Source organism: Desmodus rotundus, chromosome 11, assembly GCF_022682495.2.
Source record: "Desmodus rotundus isolate HL8 chromosome 11, HLdesRot8A.1, whole genome shotgun sequence".
NCBI classification, from domain to species: Eukaryota; Metazoa; Chordata; class Mammalia; order Chiroptera; family Phyllostomidae; genus Desmodus; species Desmodus rotundus.
Genome location: NC_071397.1, coordinates 12,199,991 through 12,226,651, shown reverse-complemented (window position 1 = coordinate 12,226,651; position 26,661 = coordinate 12,199,991). Strand labels below are relative to the sequence as shown.

At 46.3% G+C, this 26,661-nt stretch overlaps 1 protein-coding gene across 3 annotated transcripts in view; it reads left to right on the top strand.

Annotated features, from left to right (window-relative positions):
* CLIC5 (chloride intracellular channel 5) overlaps positions 1–26,661 on the top strand; it is a 151,260-nt gene that overhangs the window by 87,624 nt on the left and 36,975 nt on the right. For all 3 annotated transcript variants that reach the window (XM_024557763.4, XM_053913791.1, XM_024557764.4), the window contains 2 exons: positions 17,149–17,258; positions 21,255–21,380. In XM_024557763.4, coding sequence (XP_024413531.3) covers positions 17,149–17,258; positions 21,255–21,380 — 236 coding nt within the window. The remainder of the gene's footprint in view (positions 1–17,148; positions 17,259–21,254; positions 21,381–26,661) is intronic.

Below are 26,661 nucleotides of genomic sequence, written 5' to 3'. Positions count from 1 at the left end.
ATGGTGGTTGTTTGCCTGACCACCTGCCTTTTATCGGTTCTACTTGTTTTAAGAAAGTCAGGTCCGAGCCATTCCAGCGTTGACTACCCATTTCAAACGAGTCCAGAGTGATTATTAAAATTGAGACTAACGAGATTTAATACGATGAAGAATAAAATTATGTGTTTTAAATTTGAAAAGGGATTGTACTATTCCTGTTACTTTGTGATTTGCTTTTTTCTCCTATTGTGACACTCCCTCCAGAGTGACACATAAGGACCCAATTCATTCTTTTTTAACAGCTGTGTACTATTCCACAATACGGCCATATCATACTGTAATTAACAATCCCGCTATTGATGGACATGTTGTTTGTAGTATTTTGCTTTTAAGGATCAAATATTAGTGCTTATAAAAGGGTAATTTATCTATAGAATTTAATTCATTTTGGATATATTGTCATGTTGGTTGGCAAAGAAAACTTTTCTCCGCATTATATTGGTAGAAATCTTGAAGCAGAGAATGTTTTAAAAAAAAGAGTCAGCCCTGGCCAGTGTGGCTTAGTCAGTTGGAGTGTTGTCCCATACACCAAAAGGTTGGGGGTTTGATTCCCAGTCAGGGCACATGCCTAGGTTGTGGGTTCAGTCCCTGGTCAAGGCTTATATGGGAGGCAATCATATCTCTCACATTGATGTTTCTTTCTCTCTTTCTCTTCCTCTCTCTCTAAAATCTATGTATCTGAAGACTTAGCTGCAACAGACTGGCTTTCTTGTTTTTCCCCGCTTTCTTTGCAGGCTTTCTATGAACTAGGGGTTGCAGGCAGGTAGCCTCCCAAGCCACTGCACTGCTCAGTGATGGGCACTGGGAACTCTCAGGGTGGCTCCTGCAGAAGGCCCGTTCACTAACGGAGCCACATCAGTTTCCCACAATTTAACCTCTCAGGTGAGGTTCCACCATCTGACGGGACCCACAGGCAACGAGGCAGGGTTGCCTCCACGGGGTGGAGGACGGGGCCTGCACAGGATGGGCATTTCGATGTCTCTAGGCTCTGCTGGCTCCTAATGCACAAGCCACATCATGGAATTTCAATAAATAATTTAACCCGGCTCCAGTTTCAGCGTCAGTGTTCACTTTCAGCACCAGCCTGCCATTCTTGTTTGCAAGCCGGCTCCTCCTCCGCACGAGGTACGGAAATTTGGCTGAGATTCGCTGCCCAGTTTTAAACGCAGTAGGGCCAGATTACTATGTGCAAGGGTAGAGATTTTTTTCTAAGTAGGAGTACTGTGAAATCCAGATGTGCAAAGATATGCTTTCTACAACAAAAAAGAAAACAGGACATCACTGACCTAATGCATAGGTTATGAAGGTACTTGCATTGTTGTTATATGAGGCCTTTGTCTTCCGGAGGTTCTGAAGCCCAGCCTTCTCGGTAAGTCTGGAGTAGACCCTGGGGATCTATATTTTTACCAAGTTCATAGGGGCTGCTGATGTTGCTAACCCTATTTGAGTAGCAAGGGCTGTAGACAACCTGAGATTTTCTATCAGGAAAATTGTTCTTTTTAGGACCGTTACTGGGAATTCTGGGGGAGAGACAGAAAGCTCTCGACGGGACTGGGTTGAGGGATGGGCTCATACTCATTTTCCTACGAGGACTATTGAGCTGTAGGGCATGGTGTTCTAGCTATAATTTCAGTCCGCTGACAAAGAAGGACTGGGTGTGGGGTGTCGTGTTATTATTGTGCCTCCTCCCCGCAGCGCCCTTGCCTGGACATTATCTCATTTGCTCTCATGGAGAGCTTGTGACACAGGTGGGTAGCTGCTGTTGTTCCCAGTGACAGATGAGGGAGAGAGCTCTGAGGCCAATTTAAACCTTTTTTTTTTTTCCTTTCTCAGGGAAAGGATTGAGGGAAGAAATGCCTTGCTTAAAACTAGTGAATAATCACATACTCTGCTAATGTAAATTTGTCTCTAAGGTTCTCTTCAGCTCCACGGTGTGTGTGAGGCTGCGGTGCTGGTCTGCAGGCTACATTTGGAACGGGAATGGATGTCCCTGGCCTCGAACTGTATCACAGGGCTGAGGAGAGAAAAATAACACGTGGTCTGCTGTATGACTTAGTAGAAAGAAATCCTGTTACAGAATGGTGTGGTGAGAGCAAGTTGGGAGAACAGAGGGGAAAGTTGTGCTTCTCGTTTTAGTTTTTCCCTTTTCTTTTATCTCTTCAGCAGTCCTCTGCTCCGTGTGAAAGGGCACAATTCCACCTCAGGGTAACGTTACAAATACAGCACCTCGTCACCAAATGACGCTGACATTCCTTCCCGCCGATCCGAGCTGAGACCTCAGAATTTTCTACGTCATGCTTCCAGCAGCCCCTTCCGATAGCTGGTAGATGAAGTGCCAATTGAAATAGCTTTGTCATTCTTGAGCCTCCATCAAGAGATACTTTAAAGGGGTTCATCCTAAACATTATGTAGGATCTAGAAGTCTACCTGCTATTAATCCCTAGGCCATTGTGTAGCATCCTCTCTTCTAAACATAGCCCAACAATAGCAGGCTTCCTTCCTTAGATAAATTTTGCAAGTAAAGGGAAATTACTGTGACTGGCTTGTCCTGGCCGACAAAGGTAGAAATGGCTTGCTGGGGTCAGGGTGTAGAGGACATGTCCATAAGGCAGTTTTTAACAAACAGGTGCAAATATTTTATCTGGTACCTTTCAACTAAAAGGAGATACAGGTGATATGCTTTGAGTGACACAAACATTGATTCCAAGCCTAAGGATGGAGCGATCTCTGCTGAGCCAGAAACACAACTTCTCATCGTCTGGTATGAGGTGGCTGATTTGAGGGGTCCTCTCTGTGGATCTCAGTGTTAAGATGCAGAGGCCAAAACAAAGTTGTTGGTGTTTGGGAACCTGAGTACCCCAGAAGCATCAAACCACCTCCTGAGACTTACAGAAAAGGTCCAGTAGAGCAGAACAATTTTTGCACCTCACTAATTTTTGGAGTCCGCTTATTTTGGAGTTATTTTGGGGAGAAATTTTGTCTCTTTCTAATGGCCACTGTCAGTTTTTCCCCTGGGGCATGAAGTGGAGAATTTACACTATAGCTCTTCACAAGCAGGGGTCATTTCTAACTTCCTCCTATACAATTAATAATGCTGAACAAGTGAGCATGCAGAGAAGCCGCGAATCCCAAGTTAGACACTGTCCAGTCATCCCTTCATTTTTCAAGCAAGGATGCAGAAGGCCACATTGAGGCAATGATTTGCTCAAGGACACGTTTATCTTGTAGAACATCTTGCACCAGCAGGAAGGTCTTCTGACTCACACTGGCAGGGCAGAGAGCAGGGTGGGCAACATGTCTCTTGTAACTATAAGACTTCTGAAAGAAAATATGGTAGGTCTTGGAAAATTTTCCTTTCTGAAAAGAAACATGAACTCCATATCAGGTTGTGGCCTCCTGGGTGATGGCCTGGACTATTGTGTGTGTGGCATAATTACTGGGGTAAGTTTAGTTTAGTTTTTTTTTTTAATGGGAGTACAATAAATAGAACATTTCCTGCCTTAGTCTGCCATTTGGAAAAGCTTTCCATTTCCCCTTTGGACCTAGGGGATTACAAAAGACAGGCTCCTTTTCAGTTACAGCTGGGCCTGGGCTTGAACGTATAACTCAGTGGGGAGCAATGGGGAGAAAATGAAATCAAGTCTCCTTGGCACAGAACCTGGCTCAGTTTCCATGTCTGCAGCGGTAGGGCTGTTTTTATGAAGCAGAGGATAATCATCTGGGACCCCGAGGTTCCGTAGGAGCTCAGAAACCGTTAGTGGGTGGGCTCATGTGACAGTAGGGACTTGGCTGGTGAACTCCCATTGCACAGTGACACAGAAGACTTTCTCCTGTGTCCTTTAGTGTACCGGTCAGGACTGTGAGAGGGACGAAGGAAGCACGGTCCCCGAGGGCGGTGTGACTTGTCTTTCTCCCAGGTGGGAAGGAGGAGGAGTGTGGAGAGGAGGGGCTTAGCTGCACTGCTTCTCTTCCATGCTCCCCCCGAGGCTCAGGAGCTTCAGTGTGAGCCTGCTTGTGTTTACCCCCAGTGAGTCCTCTGCTTTAAAGCAGAATCAACCCTGGTTAGAATCTATACCCTGCAGTGATCAGAATTGTTCTTCCTGTGTTTTCAGCATTTTACCCTTTCAGAGAATAAAATCACAGGCAAGGTAGGGTTAACAAGAGAATCTCTAAAGATGACTTTTGAAAGGATTCAGGTTTCATAGCTTTTGTGATTATATATAAATTATTTATATTGATGATTTTGACTGAGATTTTCAACCATCTTCACATGGCTACAAATTCCACCCCTACCTATGGTCTGTGTTGTGGACAAGTCATCTAAACTCTGCACCTCAGCTGGCCTAGGTGAAAATAAGGGCGTTGGGTGAAGCTTGAAGGATCCAGGTGGGACTAGGGCAGCTCTCCTGAAGGGATGCTTCTTCAATAGCTTCTTAAAGTAACCTGCTGAGCACACTATGGAAATGCCCTAAAGGAAAGCCTTGAAGGGGGTTACAGGGGGTTCTTGCTTCATGTCTCTATTTCCCCTCCTACGTGTTGTGCTGGCCACTGCCCCACAGGTCTGCCTGTCTGCCTTTCAGGGTACAATGCCAGCCCACAAGCTCTGTCATCCTCTCAACAAATATTTATTGAGCCCGTGCCATGAGCCCATAATGGGCCTGGGAGGTGGGGGCGGCCTAGCTCGCCGAGTCTCTATTCAAACATTGGAATTCTTCGATGTAAATAAAAGATGAAGTGATTTTTTTACCTTCTCTCAGCTACATTTTAGGAATCGTTTAGAATGTCTTTCAAGATCATCTTTTCTAATTTATTCACTTTATAAGTAATAAAACGAAGGCTCAGGAAAGGGTAGATTATTCACCCAAGATCACACAGTTCTTTGTGCCTAAGCTAGTTTTGGGACACAGGGCTCCTTATCCTCTGCTTTTTATTCCACTGCCCTCTTTTGCTTACAGGGCTACGAGGGAACTCAGTTCACCTGAACATCCTGCTTCTCCAAACATGCCGGCTGAGGTCTCACCGCATGCGTATAGGAAAACATAACTGTGCTGAATTCATAGTGCTCACATTAAAGGCAAAGTTAAACATTCCTACAGTCTCCCACCTACAAGTTAACTAATAAGAAGTGTGTTGCTTTTGTTTTTAAGTCTTGCCTTCCAACCAGCCTTGAAGTAATTTTAAATAGAGATTTTTTAAATGCAAATCAAAGCAGCTTTGTGATACGAGGTGCTGCCCTTCAGCCTGAGCACCCATGACAGAAGCTCCGTCCTCATGAGTGGCAGGGGTGAGACCCAACTGGATCTCACGGAGGGTGTAAGGGGTGAAGGGCCACCCATCTGGTTTCAAGACTCCAGGAAGCTACTGTTGCTCTTCTTCCTTCTTTCACAGTTCCTTGCCTTCTGGCAGCTGCCTGAAACCCTGCCAGTGGAGCTTCAGACTTTCTGCTTACTTCCAGTCCACGATCAAGGTTAAATAGTTACCCACAATCATGCTTAAGTGTTAATGCTTTCAGAGTTGGCTTTGAGAAATGGAAGTGGGGAAGATGTCATGTTGGCCAAGGGTGGCCTAAGGGTTAGAGACCAGTGATGGGAGGAATGGCAGACACGTGTAGGGACACAGGGGACACAGGAAGGTGGGCTTCTGACTGCTTTGTGCCTTTACCTGTGATAAGACTCGCCTCCTCAGACTTCATGGGTTTCTAAGGTCAAGACCACACTGTGGTTCCCTACACTCCCCATGTCATGTAATCAAGCCTCTAGACCGTGCTAATGCGGTTCCTTCTGCTCCCATGTCCTTGCCCATTTCTTCACTCGAATAATTCCTCTTACCCTTTAGGTCACATCTCGAAAATCATTGCTGCCCCCAAAGTTTCCCAGAGCTCCCAGGGGTCTCCTTCGCTCTCCCGTTCTACGCCGGCTCTATCATTGCTGCACTTCACTTACGGGCAGCTTCTCCAGGAGATGCAGTCGCGCTCTTCACTGCACTCCCAGGCTCTGGTGCCGAGCAGGCTCTCGGTGAAGATGCTTGTCCTGCTGCGTGGACCCACCCTGCCCAAGTGGCCAGGTGACCTCATAAGGTTGATGGTGGAGCTCAAGCCTCCTACTGCCCCACACGGCCAGGAAATTGAACATAGGACTTACAGGGTCTGCATTATGGAAGAAGCAAAGTTTCTAGCCATTGCTGGCTAGAAGGTAGTGCCTACAGAGAGGAAATGTGGTTGAGCACCTATGACCATGATGTTAGGACTTGGGCTGTGGGGGTGGATTTCTGGGCCTCGTCACACTGCTCTCTGTCACCCTCAGGGAGGACCCGCCTACAGAGCTCAAGATCAAAGGAAGCTCCTGGTGTGGTCTGTGGTCATGTTGACTTGAGGTTCTCCACACAGCTTATCTAAAACATGCTCTCCATTCCTGGGGTGACTCAAACTGGAGCGCTTCCTCCAGCGCCCACGCAAGGCCTGACAGCGGGCAGGAGCAGCAGTAGAAGGGGGCGGGAGGCAGAGAAGGAGCCCGTGATCTGAAGGAGTTTCCAGTACAGACAGGAAAATACGGGACAAAAGAGCAAAGAGAACACCTCAGATGTCTCCCCAACACTGAGTCTGTGTGTTTGGGGTGGGCTCAGGGTGCATTTTTGTTAGTTTTCTTTTTAAACACACTCCTTGGGGGATTCTAGTGTACAACCAATGGTGAACAACACCAGATCAGAGGTGGCCAGGCCTGGTTCAACATCAAAATCCCCTTGAGAGTTTTGAGAAAAAAACCAAAAAACACCTTGCCTGAGCCCTACTCTCAAAAAATTAAATCAGAATATCTGAGAGTGGGGCCTGGGTGTGGCATTTTTAAATGAATATTACAATAGATTTTTCAAGCTCTACACAGTGCTTTGTTAACATATCAAAAACACTCATTTTGCAAAACTTGTCCAGAGAGTCCCAGATTTAAGTGACTTTATAGAACAAATCTCATGAATCAGATTTTGGTGCCATGAACTTTTATCTGTCATAATTGGGAGGTTTGGATAAATGAGATCTTACTGAGCCCAACTGAGAGGGAGGGTGACCGATTTTGTGATTTCTCTAAAGTCTTCAGATCAGCATGTGATATTAAGATGCTATATTCAAACTTAACATTCAGACAACCAGAGTGGAGGTCAGGATGGGTATCAACTGAGGAATCTCCACTGTCACAGAATCCCAAACACCAACGTCTGTGGAAGAAGCAGGACTCAATGTGAAGCCCCTTGTTGGAAGATTATTGGAACTGCAGGCTCATTCCATGAACGTAGGGGAAATGGATTCATCATGATCAAAAGCTGGAACTAATTTCTATAGCATCATGAATAACACATAAAAAATATGTCAGGGGAAGAAAGCAAAACTTTTTGACAGTGGCCTGATTAGGTGGAAGGCATGTTTCCTCCATTAGGACTGGTATTCTCCTGGGGAGGCTTAAGTGAGGAGACGTCTTCTTCAAATTAAACCCATGTGGGAAGGAGTTCTGTTTATCGGAGGCTGTAGATTCGTATCGCTCTTTGATTTCCTGTGCTTTGGTACATTTCTGAGGTGGAAGAATTCCAGCTTTCAGCTTTCCTGGTCCAAACACTGAGAGTCATAACAATTCTCAAAGAATAGCATGCTGGTTCCATAAATATCTGTAGCAAAGGTTCCTGGGTTTTCAATAGAAAATCTCCAGGAATCAGTCACAAAACCAGATCCTTCAGCTTCATCCATCGACCGTCCTTGAGTTCCAGCCCTCCTTGTCTTGGGATCCTGAGTCACTATTTGTTTGGAGAATGTAGCTCTGCGCAAGATCTCAATGGCCTTGACGAGAACAGACATGCACACACCTGCCTCCCTGCATGGTCAATGGGAGACCGCCCTAGCTTAGGAACACTCTTCTCCGACCAATGGGAAGTGGCCATAGTTCCTCCTGGGTTTGCTTTCTCTATTGAATGTGTTGCTCCCCACACACAACCTTGAACACTGAGGCACTGTTGAAGTTTTGTGCCATCAAAGAGAGCTCTACTGACTCCTTGCTAAAACATAGCATTTCCCAAACAGGGATGTTTGAACTAGCTCTCCCTAAATGTTTGTCGTCAGTGGTCATAGTGACAATAGCTCTAAATTTATGAAACAAATGCCATATATTTTATGTATATTATCATTCAGTTGTAAAATAACCCTGCAAAGGTTATTTATGCACCCAATTTGCATATAAGGTACCTGAGGCTAAGTGTGTGTGTGTGAGTTATCTGCCAGGTAACAAATTTTCCCAAAACTTAGTGGCTTTAAACAATGACAACATTCATTTTGCTCATGAACCTGAAGTTTGCCAAGGCTTGGTGAAGATGACCAATTTCTCTTCGCCAGGTGTCACTTGGAGCAGCTCAAAGGCTGAGCGCTGGAATCATCCGAAGTCTCAGTCACTTGTACACGGTGGTTGATGCCACCTGTCAGGGGGAACCCCAGCTGGGACTGTCAGCCAGAAAGCTACATACTGACTCATTTAAAAAAAATTTTTTTAAACTTTTTATTTATTGATTTTTAGACAGAGGTGAAGGGAGGGAGGAAGAGAGGGAGACAAACATCAATATGTGGTTGCCTCTCATACGTACTGGGGACCTGGCCTGCAACCCAAGCATGTGCCCTGACTGGGAATCAAACCAGCAACCTTTTGGTTTGCAGGCCAGCACTCAGGCTACTGAGCCACACCAGCCAGGTTCCCACTGCCTCTTGATATGCTCCAGACTTCCTTACAACATGGTGGTTGGTGTCCCAGGGCGAGAATCCTGAAGAAGGGAGAGAGTGCCAGGCAGAATCTGTATCACCTTTTATGACCTGGCCTCAAAAGTCACACATTGTGACATTCTATTCAGCTGGACCCAGAGAGTGATTGAAAGAGACTCATTTTAGAAGAAGGTGTTAAAGAGAAGCAGGACTGACAAGAAGTTTAAAAGAGGCCCATTCACTTCTTCAAATAGTCTGGGCATGACAGAGTAGGGGGGAAAGCCGTGTAGGGGTGGGAAGCATGGACGGGGAGAGGGGCATGGGGGCTGGGTGGAAAGGGCAGCTCTTTCTCAGAGTCTGCGGAAGAACAGGAAGGTGAAGACAGGCTCAGTGCAGACTGACACAAATCTCAAGGCAGGCTGAAGGGCCCTCCCAGGACCCCTGAAGCACAGCAATATTTCACAACATATAAAGTGGTAGGTGGCCTTGGGCCCAAAGCCACTATTAAACCAGGTGTTACTCAAAGCGAAAGGTACCACTGGACCCAGCTCTCTTTCTCAGACCTTTAAACTGAGTAGCCTTCTGGGTATGGGGCCTGCAATTCCTTTGGGAGGGGATATTGGCCTATTTCGGTGCTTATAAAACCATTTAGCAAGCTAAGGTGTTGATGTCGGACACTGGCTTGATGAGCTACCTGTCTCACGCCGTATTTTTAAATTCACTTGATATGATGTTTAAGCTGGTATCCAGCTATTTGGTCAAACATTATTCTAGATATTTCTGTGCTGGCGTGTTTTGCATGTGCTTAATATTTAAATGAGTGGATTTTGAGTGAAGCAAATTATCCTCCACAATGTGTGTGGGTGTCACGCATTTAGTTAAAGGACTTCATAGAAGAAATTGAGGAAGAGAACATTCTACCGGGAAACTGCCTTTGGACTCAAATTGTACCTCTTCCCCAAGTCTCCAACCTGATCACCTACCCCATCAGGTTTTGAACTCACCAAGTGTCCACAATCATGTGAGCCAATCCTTCAAAATAAATCTCTTGATAGATAGATAGATAGATAGATAGATAGATAGATAGATAGATGGATGATAGATGGATTCAGACAGACAGAAAGAAAAACAATAGATACACAAGCATAGACACATGCACACGCACACACACACACACCCTGATGGCTCTATTTCTCTGGAGAACCCTGACCAGTACACCTGGAATTCCTCACGCCGTAGCGCACAGGTAGCCATCTGCACAGCGCTGACTCAGCCTTTATCGTCAATACGACATGAATGCTGAGAATCTAGGAAGCCTCAAATGTATACTTGTTTCCTGCCTGCTTATGGAATGAAAAATCCCCGAGTAGCCCCAGTGAGTTAATCCTTTTGTGGCTGCTGAGAAAAATAATGTTTCTTTAAATGTAGACCTCCTCATCTTCAAGTGGACCATAGACCACCTGCTAACGAGGCTTACCAATCAAATTACTAGGACAGATAATTTAGTATTAAACTTGGTAACAACATGGAATACTATCTGATTTACACTAATAAGCAAAAGTAGGTAGCTCCCAGTACTTTTATTATAAGGAAATTTTTTTTTCCTCCATGTGGTATCTATCAATGTCTTGTTGTAGAAATGAGTCATTTTATATCTAAAGGAAGCGCTGTGCCTGTGGCCTTTGTCACTTTGACACTCTTTTCTGCATGATAACAACTAGCCTAGCATAATGGGAATCGTGCATCAGGAATCAGGAAGTGTGTCCCTGATTCTGCCCGGGTCCAGACTGCGCAAGCACGGCAAGTTGTTGGAATTTTGGGGGGTTTATTTCCTTACCAGTAAAGAGAAAGAGCTGGACCATATCATCCGCGAGGTCAGTTCCAGCCCCACTGTTGTAGGATTTTTAGCTGTAAACTTGAATATAATGTTTAATGCCTTGTGTCTTCAGGGACAGGCTTTATGGGATAAAGCATCAGAGAGTTGAAATGTGACATAAATGGTGACTTAATTAACTTTCTGCAGAAAATTGAGATTTCTTCCTTCTAGTACCTCGGTCAGGAATTAATCTTGCCAGATTTTCAAAGGACTCAAACAAAGAGCCTAAAAAATATTGCATTTTGAAATAGCAGACATTTAAGCATCTGTCATAATCTGGGTCCAATCAGGAGCAAGAAAGCACACAATAATTCAAACAGAGGTTAAACATGAAGAAGTGTTAACCATGGTAAAAGAGTAACCATAACATACAGAAGAGTCTGTGTGGTATCCTAGAACTGAGGGAGAATACCCAAGTAAGGACAAACATGGAAAAAGTTAGGATCTCCCTGGAGAAGTGCATTGGTTGGGCTAGGCCGGAGCTGGTGGAGTTGCTGGGCAAGCAAAAGGCCACCTCCAGAGCTCAGGTGGGGAGCGGGCGATCAGCAGTGGTGGCAGAGGCGTGCAGCGGGATCCAGGTGTCAGCAGGAACGGGAGGCCTGTGGGCCACACAAGGCTTGTGGAGGAAATGGCAGATCTCTGTGGATACCCTGGCCATAGGCAGGCTGTGTGCCGGCTACAGGGCTTTGGGGTCTGTGTCCAGAGGGCTGCAGAAAGGTTTCGCCAGGCCAAGGCTGCAAGGTGCTGGAGGCTCCCATTCTGGGCCTGGGGCTGGGGTGGGCTCTCCTGGCTGTCCTCACACACTGCCAGTGCCAGAGGCAGAAGGAGCACCTCTTCCTCCTGCAGTGGCCCTCCAGGGCCTTCTCTGAAGGAGCAGCCTTCACGCTCACTTAGAAACGCTGGAACGAATGCTCTCCTCTCGCTGAGCTCCGACTGAAAGGTGCATTTGGAGTTGAGAGATAAATTGGCAAGTGACGCAGCTTCTGTCCAGCTTAAATGTCATCTGCCTTTTGGGATCTTCTCTGAATAATTTTTCCCTCTTTTGGACCTTGGTGCCCTCAAGAGGCTTTTGGACAATTCTCAGCTTCCTGTCACTGACTGGGGACATAGGTCCGCATAGCTGCTGCTGTGTTTGTGGGATGTCTTAAACCAATAGCTCTCAAATGTTCTTCATGAACTCCTGGGGTCCCTGAGACCCTTTCAGGCATGCTGGGTGGGGGGTGGGTCACAATGATTTTCAGAGTGATATCGGTTCTCCCTGGGGTTGCCATTTCCTGGGTAAAGCGGCTGGTAAAGCTGCCTTAGCACAAGTGGAGGCGGTGGTATCAATGGTATTGGTCATGCGTGTGCAGAGAAACAAGGGCCAAGCTCATTTATGAATGTCCTTGATGAAGCAGTGAAAGTATGTAATGGAATTAAATCTCACCCTCGCGTGTGTGTCCCTGAAACACTCTGGCTGATGAAGCGGGGAGTGGAAAGCTCTTGGGATGCGTCCTGAAGCGCAGACGTCATCCAAGAAGAGCACCCCTGGGGCTGAGCTGGGAGCTGGATCAGGGCTTTTTTCGCAGAGCACAGGTTTTGCTTCAGAGAAACTGGCAGAGCAACTGTGTGTGTTCAGATACCTGGCGTTTGACGGATACCTCCTGCGAGGTCAGCAAAATGAGCTTCTCATTTCAAGGACAGCCACTCATTTACTGTCAGTGCCAACATGTAAGCTCTTAGGAGAAACTGGAATATTGGAAAACGAGTGCCTGCTACCATGAGCACGACAGCATTTTTAACTTAACCTTTGCTGAGGGGCTTGGTGGTCATGGCGCTGGGTGGGGTGTTTTGATATTGCATAATGAGTTGTATCCGCACTTGGAAGATCTGTGTAACTCAGTGAAACACTGGTTCCCAAATGTCCAATTTGTGATCCATTCAAAGTGCAAAATAGATGAATGGGTTTTAGTGGCACAGAAGAATTTCACTGATCGAGTTTCAAATTCCATCCATCAACACACATGAACTCTAACAGGCACTGAGTATCAACTAATTTTCAGGCAGCTGTGCTTGTCGCTGCTGATGGCAAAATAAGGAAGACATGGCCCATGTTTTAGAGGTAGACAAGCTCATCGTATGGGGGAGAGACTACATGAAAGGCAGTATCTCGTAGCATGGAATGACTTACCCAGCATATAACATATGGTGTACAATCATACAACCTATATAATAATTATATTATGCTATTATTATCAGATGTATATAGTATATACTGCACATTTTGTTTTATTTTAACTTACTATATAATATAGTATAGTATAAAATAGGATGCAATATAGTACAGTATAATAGAGTATAACTTATAGTCAATTCATTTGCTATATCTAGGGAATAGGAAGTACCTTGGGGCTGTAGCTGGCTGGCAATGGTGAGCATGCCCACTAGGCCCATGGCAAAGCAGAACTGTGCACTTGAGGAGTTGGCCATTAGCTGTACACGATTCTGCTTCCCACACTTTCATGCATGCGTTAGTTTCCTGTGGCTGCCGTAACAAATTACCCTAAAGTGGGTGGCTTGTAACAGCAGAAATGCATTCTCTTGAAGTTCCGAAGTCTGGAAGTTTGAAATCAAGGTGTCAGTAGGGCCATGCCTTCTCCAAAATCTCTAGGGAAGAATTTTTCTCTCATCTCTTTTAGTTTCTGGTATTTTCTGGCAATCCTTCGTGTTCCTTGGATTGTAGATGCATCACTTCGATCTCTGCCTCCGTCTTCTTATGAGGACACCCGTCCGTCATACTTAGGACCCAACATAAATCAACACGACTTCATTTTAACTTGACTTCCTCTGCAAAGGCCCTATTTCCAAATAAGATCACACCGTGGGTTCTGGGTTTGGGAATCACCAAAGACCACTCCATGCCTGTCTCCAGCCCCTGTGCTCAGAGTCTGTTTGGACCAAAGTCCGCCTGGATTTTCCCTCACACTTTTCAGGGCCTGGGGTCCCATTGAACCCCACCTAGTTCTTCTTGGTTTATGTTTCTAGTGGTTGCCACAAGCTCACCATATTTAACCTGTGAATTTAACAAATGGTTTATTCCGGCCACAGAACTGGTGAATTGTGAAGGAGAAAAAGAAAACGCTGAGCAACTCAATAGTAGAAAAACAAATAACCCAGTTAAAAATGAGCTGAGGACTTGAACAAACATTTCTCCAAAGAAGACACGATGGCCAGCAGGTAGATGAGAAAAATGCTCAACACCAGCAATTATCAGGGAAATGCAAGTCAAAACCACAATGAAATATCACCTCACACTTGTCAGGTAGCTATTACTGAAAAAACAAATGACGAGTATTGGTGAGGAAGTGGAGAAATTGAGACACTGCATACTGCTAGTGAGAATGCAAACTGGCACGGCCGCTACGGAAAACAGTGTAGAGGTTCCTAAAACAATTATAAATAGAACTACGGTACAGTCCATTCATTTCACGTCTGAGTATTTACCCGAAAGAATTGAAATCAGGATCTCAAAGAAATATTAGCACTACCATGTCCATTGCAACACTATCCACAAGAGCCCAGGTGTGGAAACAGCCGGAAAGTCCATTGCCGGATGAAAGGATAAAGGAAACTACGTTCAGAGTGCACGAAGTGGAATACCACTCAGCCTTAGGGAAGAAGGAAGTTCTGAAACATGTGAACATGGGTGAACCCCGAGGACATGAGCCAAGTGAAATCAGTCAGTCACAGAAAGACAACTACAGCATGATTCCATGTACACCAAGTATCTAAAATAGTCAAAGTCATAGAATCAGAGAGGGGAGTGGTGGAAGCCAAGGGCAGGGGCGGGGAAGTAGGTGTTCCTAATCAATGGGTGTGACGCTCCAGTTGGGCAAGAGGAATAAGCTCTAGGTCTGCTGGGCAGCATTGCTCCCGTCTATGGTCAACGACAGTGTACTGTGCACTTAAAAATTCGTTCGAGCATAGATCTCATGTTAAGTGTTCTTACCACAATAAAAGAAAAGAAAACGAAAGAAGCTGGAAAGAGGGATGTGAAAACAGTAAAGGTTAATGACAGAATCTTCACATGTTGTTTCTATTGGTCCTTTGGCAGTTCTCCTCTACTAGGCCTCGAGTCATAATTTAAGACAATAATGGACGAGTGAGGAGCTGTGACAGCTACCACCCTCCACACCTGTGGTTGCCTGTATGCACACGGACTGAAGGCTAGGACGCATGCACACGCTTACAGCACTGTCACCTCCCAGCTCTGTGACCTTATGGGGTAATGTTACCTGTCGGGGTCTTCAGGTTAGACTCTGGGCATGGCAGTTACAAGCCAGACCACCTGGGCTCAATCCTGGAGCCCCGAGGCCAGGTATTTTCCTTCTCTGTGCCTCAGTTTCCACATTTGTAAAAGGGTGATAATATCTCACTTCTCATAGGAATAAATGAGTTAGTAATATATGTAAAGCACTTAGAAAAATGCCTGACAACATTGAAATGAGTTATTGCTATCATTATTATATAATTTTTGTCTGGCTAATAACAATTTCAATATTTTACCAGTTCCTTCTTCAATTCCCTTATCATCCTCTTAGAGGTAAAGCAGATGCTAGTATGTGAAGGTGGCTTTTGTTTTTTTTTGTTTTTTAATTCTTCACTTGTTCCTTACATTATAGCCAGCCCTGGGGGAGTGTTCCTTTGCTGTGATGTCTTAAAGGGCCAAGAACCAGGTGCCTGTCAAGAGAGTACCTCTCAGGAAGGGAACTGACATCATAAACTCAAGTTAGCTCCAAGCTATTATTAAATTAATGGTTGCCTGTGTGAGTGTGGCTTTATCGGTAACTTTAGCTCTGTGGGCAGGCACACCTGTGCCCTCCCATCTTTCAGATTTTATATAAGGGAGCCGTGGTGTCTCAACTACTCAGGGGTGGGTCTCTTTCCAGCACAGAGGAAAAGTGAGAACTGAATAGGGATGGGGCTCTTGATGAAGTTCAGGGAGAGGTAAAATAACTAATCTCAGGGCAATTACCTACAGCCAACACCATCAGAGGCGCCAGTTTCCCATTATAAACCTGAGCCTCTGCTGGGAGTGATTTGCGAGGCAGAAATAGGCACACAATTAGGCCCTCGCTATGAAAAAAGGCATCGTTCCCTCCCCATTGGAAGGCCACAGCAAAGCAAACCTCAGGGGGGAAGTAGTGTGTTGGACTTTGGGAATGCATTTTTTTCTCCTTTTCTTTAAAAAAAAGTCTTAGTAAGTCCCTATTTCGGTGTGTTGGTTGGATTGTTTGCAGCTTTGCAAGTAAGCCTGGGGGCCTTGCTCCCTGGGCCTCCCTGTCAGAGGAGCTGGGCCTGGGCCACCAGATGAGGCCACGGTTTCCGGGGCAGCCAACAGCAATTCAGAGAGAGTGGATGATTCCTCCTCTAAGGAACATGTCAGGGGACAATATACCACTTTGTGGAAATCAATTATATAGAAACCACTGCTCCAGCCTTTCTGTTTGTTCGTATGTTTGCTGAAAATAAATTTTACAAAATTCATGTCTCTGCAACACACTCAGAAGTAAAGCTAGACTTGCCTCTCAGACATTAAAAAGAAACGAAACCATAAACATGCTGTTTTGAGGGGCTCCTGCGAAGGAGAAATGTAATGATGAGCAGAAGCACGCAAGCACTCGGCCGTGCTGTCTGTTGGTGTTACATACAGGCTCCTGTCTAGCTCCCCGCCCAGCCCGCAGAAGGCCATAAGCTCCTTGAGTAAATGCATTTGTGAATCCCCTGTGCAATTTTCTCCAGTGCCTTCCACATAGTTGATAGTCAATATGTACTTATTCAATAAAAGGACAATATAAACTGGTTTATTAACACTGAAGGTCAAGTGCTAATCAGAATAAGTATGTTGATTAAAGTGTTGCGTCTTCTAGCTAATGAGATATAGAAGATAAGGTCAAAGTTTGAGGTATTTGTATTCACAGCATTCTTGTGGGACAAAGACCAAAGGGTTAAAGAGGGTAAGCCTCAGGCGAATGTATTTTTTTAGGTAGAGCCAAAGAAAAGTATTTCTAATTGGTAGAACTGTCCTCAGAATGTACCGCTTTGAAAGAGAGAAATTACTTCTCAGTGGAGATATTGAAGCACAGACTAGATGGTTGCTTGGGGTATAGCAGTTGGTGGTCCGATATCATTGGTTTTACGCTATGTGATACCGAAGTTCCCTTTTTCCCTGAGATGCGCAGTTTCTATGGTTTCATAAAGTTCCAACTCCACATAATTGCCATGCTGGAAACTCAAATTCTGTTCGGCGCACATCGACTGGGCCCTTACCCTGCGCCAGGCTCTGCCCGGCACAGACACTGGGAAGACAGGGATGAATAACGGAGGGTAACTGCCCTTTGAATTAGGCTGGGCCGTGGTTTTAGTCCGTGCTCTGCAGACCACTGTTCGGTTTGGGTGTCATAACCCTCTATTCCTTCTTGCTAATACGCACGTGCCAACTCAGGACTCTGGTTCCCTTTTTTTCTAGGCTGGAATCGATGGGGAAAGCATTGGCAACTGTCCCTTCTCTCAGCGTCTGTTTATGATCCTCTGGCTGAAAGGGGTCGTGTTCAATGTCACCACTGTGGATCTGAAAAGGTAACAGATGCTACATTAACGAGGAACATGTTTAGCTGCAGGAACGGAGAACCTTCCATGAGGGAAGGAAAAAGCCTTCCCGTGGCTCCCAGCAGCCTCTTGCTCATGCCTTGGCCAGATCCCTGGTTACAAGAGAGGCTGCAAAAGCCAGCATCTCACTTGGCGCTGAGCACTTTGCTGCCCAGGTTAGCCAAGTTCAACTGGTAAGGAAAAAGGAGGGAATGCACATTGGATGTACAGTTGAGAATGTCTGGCATGAAGACGGGCACAGACATCTTAACATCCACAAGCTAGGCATTCCAGGAGTTCCAGGGCCCCCATCCTGGGAGGCCCTAGCAGGACTTCAGCGGGGAGAGCCTGGGTTTCCAGGGAGTTGGGGTCCAGACCATTTCCCCTCTGCTCTGTTCTCACCTGTAGAATCCCTTAATGAGAGAGCTCTGGATTACACACAGAGGAGGGAACGTTCCCAGCGTTCCCTTTTCTAAAGTACAGTCTTAATGCCTGGAAAAAATACCAGGTGTGGCCCACTTTCAGGAGCCACAGTTTTTATTTTATTTTATATTTTCGATGACAGTTTATTCAATATATTTTTGTATTAACCCACACTCTTTTCAGTCTTGTTTTCTGTTTCTTCTCTATTGCTTGTGCTTTAAATGTGGACTAACGCGGAGCTCACTCGCTGAGCATTTATCACAGGCCTTGACTTTCTTCCCCCTGCGATCTTAGCATCTTCTCTCTGTCACCTTTGTGTAAATTATCCTAAACCCAGGAGCCTGCTATCTTCTAGATATGTCCACTTGCATTTTCTATTAGCACTTCAAAATCTGTATGTATTTTATCTGCCACTGTTCCTTTGAGTCGGGCTCCCCTCCTGAATTTCTTTGATCTCCCATTTTATGGGCTCCCTTCTCTGGCTGCCTCCATTGTCAATCATTCTCCAGGCCAAGGCCTTCTCCTACAGTGCTATCTCCTACCTCCAAGCTCTCTCGTTCATTCTCATAGCCCACGCCTGGTTCGGGACCCACTGTGGCCAGCGGGTTTCTATGTTTGTTCTTCAGACTGGTCTTCCTCCTTCCAGATCCTTCCAGGTTTCTCTCTCTCTCTGTTTCTAGCTCTCTCTCTCATCCTTTGTATTGTCATAAGGTTATTCTTCCTGAAACAATTCTCTAATCACGTGGCTCTCCCAGCTCAGGATGCCTTCTGACACTCCCCATTGCCTGGATTCATCTGCAGCCTCTCGTTGTCTGGGTCTTTTCCTTGGTTCTTCCCAGTATTCTCTCCCAACACTTCTCTATGACTGAGCAGCCTCTGTCAGGTTGGAGTACCTTCTGCTGCCCTTGTTCTCTCCAGCCTCCAGCCGCCCTTGGCTAGAATGCTCCCTCTGCCTCGTAGAGGCTGTCCTCACCTTCCTGAATGGACGGATTGTCCCAGCGCCCCTGCAGCGTCTGCCCCTCCCACCCCTCCACTCTCAGGCCTATCTATCCCTCTACCCTCCCACCAAACTCCCCCAGCACCTTTGCCTGGCATTGTTGTTTGGCATTTCACCAGCTTATGGCATCCACAGTCCCTGCACTTCACAACGAGTGCTTTTCCATAAGAAAAAAAATCACAGAACATATGACCTTGTGAAGGTCTTACTTCTTCCCTTTATATGAGGAAACTGAGATGGAGACATTTAAATGGCTTGTCCAAGGTGCCCATCTAGAATTGGAGGGGCTGCTTCTTAAGACCAGTCTTCTTGGTCCACATACCAATGCTCTTCACAACACATCACTTATAAAGCTTGTTTTGTCCTTTGAATGCGACCTTAAATCCCTCGAGAAGAGGCTGGGATCAAGCTTTAAGTTTTCTTGTATTTGCCATAGCAAATGATTTATTCAGACCCCCAGTTAATATCTGTCAGACAATCGAACGTGAATATCCCATGAAGTTATTATCTGTGACAGCTAAAGAGAGTAGACTTTCTATGGTTTGAGAGAAGAGCTTCCTTCAATGGAGAAGAGGAGGTCTCTGGATTGTGGTCTATGAACGTGGACTTGTACTGTTACCTGGAGCTCAGAGGGGAGAGGGAGTGCCCGCATTCCTCAGATGCTTATGGTGTTCCTGCCCGTCTGTTATCACGTCGGATCCTGCAACACCCTTTGTGGTGGGGCAGCCAAGTATCACAATTCCTGTTTTATAGATAAGGAAACTTTTCTACAGAAGGAGGTGGAGGAGGAGAAGAAGCAGGTTGAGAAGATGGAGGAGGAGAAGAAAGGAAGAAAGAGGAAGAATGGAAGAAAGAGGAAGGAAGGAAGGAAGGAAGGAAGGAAGGGAGATATATAATAGTTAAGGAATTTTTTAAAATGTATGATATAATATGATACAATGAAGTTCAGCAATTTCTAAGAAAACTGATTTCTTATCCCGGCACTACCATTTATTGACTGAGTGACCTTGAACGAGGTACCATATTTTTATGAACCTCGATTTCCTCATCTGTGCAATGTCATGCTTGGCTTATAGGGTCACCGTGGGGGTCAATGAGCAGGCCACAGAGAGCCCTTGCGTGCAGGGCTGGCCTGGCCCAGAACAGGAGCTCCACACAAGTTGGCTGTTCTTAGCGCCATCCCTGCCCTCAGAGAGCTGGCGATCAGACAGCGAAATAGGACTGGTACCCATTCAATAATCCATAAATTCAACTTGGCAATATGTACTTAAATGCTAAGCATACCATTTCAACCATACATGCTGACGAGGGCCAACAAAGAGGGGGCCGCGCCTGAGCAGCACCCTCTGGACACGTCCAGCAGAGCTTCAGCAGCTGTGGGTAGTACCTCCCAGGGATGTCTGACTCCAGAGGCCGTTGTTCTCTCCAGTCACAGGAAAAAAATAAATGAAGCTCTGTATCTTTAAGCCACAGAGAGGTAATTGCTAAAAAATAAAGTCAGTGTAGATTTCCCCTCCCCGCTGAGAAGCCAAGCATTGCCGCCTTGTGTCAGCTCTAAAAACAGGAGGAGGAGGTAAAGAATGTCCTTTTATTGTCTGAAAAGAGGGACACACACAAAGCAAACAAAAGGACCAAGTAAATTAGATTTTAAAAATACTTTCAGTCTCAATTGCCTGAGGAGTTCCCAGTGTCCCAGAATGAAGCCGGACTCTGTCTGGGAGACGGGAGGGTAGTAGCACCGTAATTGAAATTCTTCTCTTCCCCTCCCAAACTGATTACTCCAGGAATTTGTTTCATTACAGATTCCTCTTCTCTCGTTGTTTACTTTTTTTCAGTTCCTCCATCTAAAGTTTTCTAATCCAAACTCCCACAAGAAGTGTTGCATCTCATGGAGAGCATTTGGGGCGAATCTGGTGCCCTGGTCCTCTGGTGGAAGGCTCCACTTCCTGCTCTCATTCCTTCTCTCCCTGCTGTTGTCTCAGTGCAGCCCTCTCCCTCCCCCTCTGCCCCGTCTGCCAGCCCTTCTTCCCCTGACTCTGCTCCATCTCTGCTCGTGCACTCTGACCAGCTGGTGGAAGAAGTGTACTGCTGGGCATGAAGAGCACCTCCTCCTCACCCACCCCGTCCAACACAAGGCCATAGCTCTCCTGTTGAGTACACCCTTAACAACACAGAAGGTATTTCTTAGTCTAAAAGTGCGATGATTGAATCCATTAACACACAAAGTTTGGAATCCTGGATAGTGCATCTTTGTTAAGCTAATTGGTGAAGGAACTTTTGAAAGCAAAGCCTGACCTCTGCCCTGGGCACTGAAAGCTTGGCACTTGTCATTACTCCCTGTTTTTTAATGGTACTCAACTCCTTCCTCTGAACTTGCTCCTCTCTCTCGCACTTCCTGTGCAATCCCCTCAGAACCTTCTCCAGCCTCCCCGCCCTGCCCTGTAAATCTGTTTTGCTGACAGGTGCATTGGACAGCACAGGGAGTCTCATTTACAGTAAGTCCCAGGTTTCCCCGAACGTGAGGTGCCCTGGTGTAAGTCACCACCTGAATCTCCCTCTTTCTACAGGAAGCCAGCCGACCTGCACAACCTGGCCCCTGGCACCCACCCGCCCTTCCTGACCTTCAACGGGGATGTGAAGACTGACGTCAATAAGATTGAGGAGTTCCTAGAGGAGACTTTGACCCCTGAAAAGTAATGAGTTGTTTATTTCTGCAGTTAATGACAGGGAAGGGGCAGGGAGGGGTCCATGTTGGAAGTGGAAAAAATCAGTGTTAACTTTGAGGTGGCCGATTTCCTGAGGAGCATCATTGATTCAGAGCATAGAACCCTTTTTTCAAAGAGAGAGTCTGGGACACCCCTCCTTACCCCCAAAGGGCTGCCAATCTCAAAACTGCTCCAAAAAGTCCAGCCCCGAGGGCCCCTGTGAAATGGGGCCGATCACTCCCTCCTAAACAGGGTGACGTCGGGAGCACTGGGAGGGCGTCCACCCCTTCACCCGCGGAGGAAGTCCTCCCTCCAGTTCACTTTGCCTGGAAGACCCTCAAGTAAGGGCAAAGTCTCCCTAGTTTCAGAAGGAGAGCTGAAAGGCCAATGAAATGAAAATAAGCCGGGAGAGACGTAACCCAGGACTTCAGATTACACCAAGGTATACACAAGAGTTGTAAATTAGACCAGATCTGGTCTGAGATCATAATTAGACATGAAAAGACCGAAAGCAGCATCTCTTCTGCAAGTGAGCACAGGGAGGGGAGAGATCAGAGGGCCGTAGGTCCCTGTCAGGTACAATAAATAAGCTGCTCCTGATGGAAAATAGGAGCGAAGAAAAGGCAGGCGAATTCTGAAAGTAGCTGGAAACCAGACTTGTTCACTATACTGAATTGTAATGGGGGATGAAATAATCACGAGTGTGTTTTTTTAATAGAAAGATAATATTACGTAGAGTTCAGGCGTTATCCTGTAGGGTACACAGAAAACATGCTAGAGAGTGAGTTTTCAGGCTTACTTTCGGGGGTGGGGGTGGGGGATGAGGAGGGCTGAGGTCTGAAGATTTGGAGGTGGAAAAATCAATTGGGAGAAGCCAATGGGAGACAGTCCAGACAAGAGGGACTGCGGGGCTCAGCTAAGGCAGTGACAGTGAAATGCGGGAGCAGGAAGAAGGACCCAGGACACACTGAGTAGGTGGGACTTTACTAAAAACCACCATGTTGCATTTATTTTAAGGTTTTATTTATTTATCAACACTTACATTGCTCTCACTCTGTGTGCCCCAGGAGATAGGAGATTTTCCTCCTGTTAGAGTTGGGGAAGCTGAGGCGTGGGGAGGTTGAGTAACTTGCCTAAAATCATCCAGCAAATCATAGTTAAAACTCCCAGCTGGGCTTGGATTAAAACTTGAACATGTATGCATTCTTTCTAAAAAGTATCCTTTGTTACCAACATTAGGACAATTAACTTTCACACTGAGAATAGAGTCAAGCTTATTGGAAGCAGCTGAGTGTAGACTTAAAATAAGTATGAACACAAAGGAGCTGGGCAGCCCCACCCATAACACCCAGCTCAGCCACTCACATCTCTGAACTGGACAGCAGCCTCCTCCCTAAAAGGGCCCCGAGGGTGCTCAGGCTCCACCCCTCTCCCTTGGGACTCAAGGTTGGCACCAGTTTTTAGGTGGGAATGGAAAATTGAAGCAGTGAGGAGCACAGTCCCACTTGGTCCTTTGCCAGGCGGATGGATAGAGGTGTGCAGGGTCTGGGCTGAGCCTCCAGGCCGGGAGTCCACTCCTGGCTCTATCAGGGATGTGCTGTGATCCCTCCAACCAGACTCTTCTCTGCTCTCGGCCCCAGTTAACCTGCTCGGGGACAGGGATGCCCAGAGCCCGTTCTGCCCTCAGATTCTTCACACCTACCTTAGGGTTAGCCAGGTCCCCTCCACCCCCAGTCCAGCTATGCCTTTCCCAGCTGTTTCTCTAACTCAGGGGTCTCCAGTCTACATCCACAGTGGGATGAGGGAGCCCATGAAACCCCTGGAATTGTGTGCCCATACAGTCTTCCAGAGGAGGTCCATCACCTGATTTATTGTTATTATTTTGTCAGATTCTGAAGTTTCCGTTATCCCAACAGAGCTAAGCAGAGTTGGCCACAGGTGTTCCTCTCTCTCCACCCAGTCCACCTGCATTACCTGTCCTGAGTTCTGCTTCCCCTGGTCTGGGGCCTTTTCTGGGCTGCAGTTGTGTTCAGGAGGTTTTCCTAAGTGCCTTCCCGACAACAATCCACCATCCCCAGGTAGCAGAATCTTGGAACTGTTAAAATGCACAACTTCAGAAGGCCACTGAGGTGGGGGCCCTGGTGATGAGACCATCCACCATTTCAGAGCCCTTGGGGGTGTCCCTTAGATGCCTTGGTACAGGTCAGACTGGGGGCAGGCGCCATAATTACCTCCCACAAAGGGAGCCCCACTCTTCTGTCTGCAGCGAGTCACCAGCCTCTGCTGGCTTCCCACTGACCTGAGACAGGAGGTTGGGTGGCCTGGGTCCTCAGGCCCCGGGAGGAGCACCGCCTGGCCCTCGGGCTCTCTAGGGGGCAGCAAAGCCCCCATAACTGTTCGGGGAACGCAGGCCAGCCATGTGTTTCTCATCACTCTGCTGTTTGTAAAAGCTGCTGGAGAGCCAAGAAATTGTGGGAGCTTTTTCCCTCTTAGCTTTACTTTTTAAAGGAAATAAAAACCCACATTCAAATACTCCAACACTTTTTAAAGATCACATTTGGGCTCATGAAGCATTTGGTGTCAAAATGAGAAATCCAGGAAGTCTCAAGTACTTTCTAAATGAGATAAACTTCCATCCCTTTCCTTACAGGGACCCAGTTAGCAAGTTAGCGCTCAACAGGGAAGCACTGGGATTAGCCTTGAGACATGCCGGTCCTACCTTTGATCTCTGTGGAATGGATTAGTGGTGAGACCTGCTGGTCCTTACCTTTGATCTCTGTGGAATGGCTAGAATTAATAGGATTCAGAACCAAGAGTCAGAAGACCTACCTCTGGCTACCTTTCTACAATGTTTGTGTAAGGCCTTGGGCAGGCCTCTCTCCTGCTCAGACCCAATTTCCTCATCTCTAAAATGGGGGGTGACACTATCTGGGCTCTAAGATGCTTTTCAGCAAGAGTTCTGTGATGCCATGAGTATTTAAAAGCGCTTTTCCAGAGCCCGTTGCTGTTTAAAATAACCCTAGTGCGTGGATGCTGTGATAAAAATTCAGTGGGCAGAGGGTAAACTGATACCGTCTAGTTTCAAGGCATGTCATTTAGTCAGTCAACTATCAAGCAATCACTGAGTGTTAACAGGATTCAGAACACTGCCAGAATTGGAAGACACTTTGAATTCATTATTTTAATAAGTGTTTGCAGACATCTCACAAGGCTATTTTTCTAACCCTCTGGGAGGTGGAGAAACAGCCCCAGTACCAATGACAGAAATGGCATAGCGGCTGAGAGGATGGGCTGTGGAGTCAGAATACCGAGGTCTAGTCTGTATGTACCACTAGGTTGTGCTGCGGTAACAAGTTAGCCACGAAATCTCAGTAACTTAAAAGAATATGAGCTTATGACTCACTCCTGCAACACCTGAATGGGTGGCGTGGCCCTCTTCCATCTTTAGCCCTTTTTTAAAAAATAAAGATTTTATTTATTTAGCTTGTAGGAAGAGGGGAAGGGAGGGAGGGAGAGAGGGCAAGAAACATTAATTTGAGAGAGAAATATCCGTCAGTTGCCTCTTGCGCATGCCCCAACCAGGGACCAAACCCACAATCCAGGCATGTACCCTGACTGGGAGTCCACTGGCGACCTTTTGCTTTGCGGGACGATGCCAAACCACTGAGCCACACTGGTCAGGGCTCCATCTTTAGCTCTTGGAATACGTTTCCTCCAAGACTCCTTCAGCAGGGAAAGAGCAAGAAGGAAGATCATGCAAAATGTTTTTAAGGGCCAGCCAGGGCTGGAGTGGTTACCTACTTCCCCTCCCATTCCATTGGTGAGAATCCAGTCACAGGACTCCACCTGAGAGGGAGAAGCTGGGAAATGCAGAGAAGCACATGGATACGTGTTGAACGTCAGTGGTCTCTGCTACAGGTAGATTACTTACCACCTTTTGTATATTTAATTTTCACGTCTACAGCATGATGACCATAATGTTGATCTCAAGGGACTGTTATAGAAGAGAGTGCCACTTAGCCGAGAGACTAACACAGAGTGAGAGCTCATTAAATGGCAGCTCGAAGAGTTAGAAAAAGAGGTCAGTGCCTCTTTCGTGACTGTCTCCCAGATACAATTGTAAGGACAATTGGCGAGCTTGGATTTTAAAACCACAAATCCCAGTGGGTGTCTTTTAATGAATAAGCCAGGTTCTGTCCACCTTCAAGGATCATTTGTTTAAGTAGCGGAGACAGGACAAGGCAAGCACTCAGTCAAGGATCGGAAGAGTCAGAAGCATTCACCTGCTTTGTAAGTGAAGCTTTGGTGAGGTGCAGAAGCAGGACTAATGGAGAAGAGACAGAGGGGCCGTCCATCCACTTTTCAGGCAATGAGAAAAAAGAGGGTTCGACACTTGAGCTCCCAGGGGAGGCCCTGACATCGGCAAAAGTCCCTCCATGAGGACAGGAAGACTGACTCCTTTTCTCCAGTGTAGCCCCAACGCCACGGTCAGGGCTTGGCCTCTGGCGGATGCTTTCTGCACATTGATTTAACCGCACAGTGCGGTCCGTAGTTCAGTGGTGTGGCGGTCAGTGCTACTCTATGAGAAGTCAGCTGGGCCTCAAGGCCAGTCAGGGCACCTCCATCTGCAATCATATATATATATGGCTACTATTTACAAAAGGAAGATTTTTTTTTTTTTTTGAGGAGAGGCCAACTGTTTTACTTCTCAGAATGAAGCTTAAGAGCATGCCTAAGATGAATGCATTTGAAATAAGCGATCTTGCAAACAGCATGGAGAGACATTTTCCTTAGTTAGAGCAGAGGCTGGCGACTTTCCTACAAAGAGCCAGAGCGTGAGCACTCCCATGCCGGCTCGGTGGGCCATTCATTCAGTCTGTCACCGCTCCGCTCTCACAAAGCGAGAGCACCCATAGGCAGTACGTCACTGAATGGGTAGAGCTGTGGTCCAATAAAATTTCCTTATAAATGCTGCAATTTGAATTTCATATTATTTTCTCATGTCACCAGATAATATCCCTCTTTTGATTCTGTTTAATCATTCAAAAGTGTAAAAGCTATTCTTAGCTCCCGGGAGGTACGCAAACAGGTGTTGGGCTGGATTTGGCCTACCAGCCGCAGATTGCTGACCTCAGTTAGAGAAATTCTCCGTTTCCTTCACTGCTACCAGACCACTTCACAGCCATATTTCAAAGACGTTTCTATAAGTGAAACAATATTCTCTAGCCTTTTGGAGCAAGGGAATGGATTCTGTAGCCCCCTTATTGCA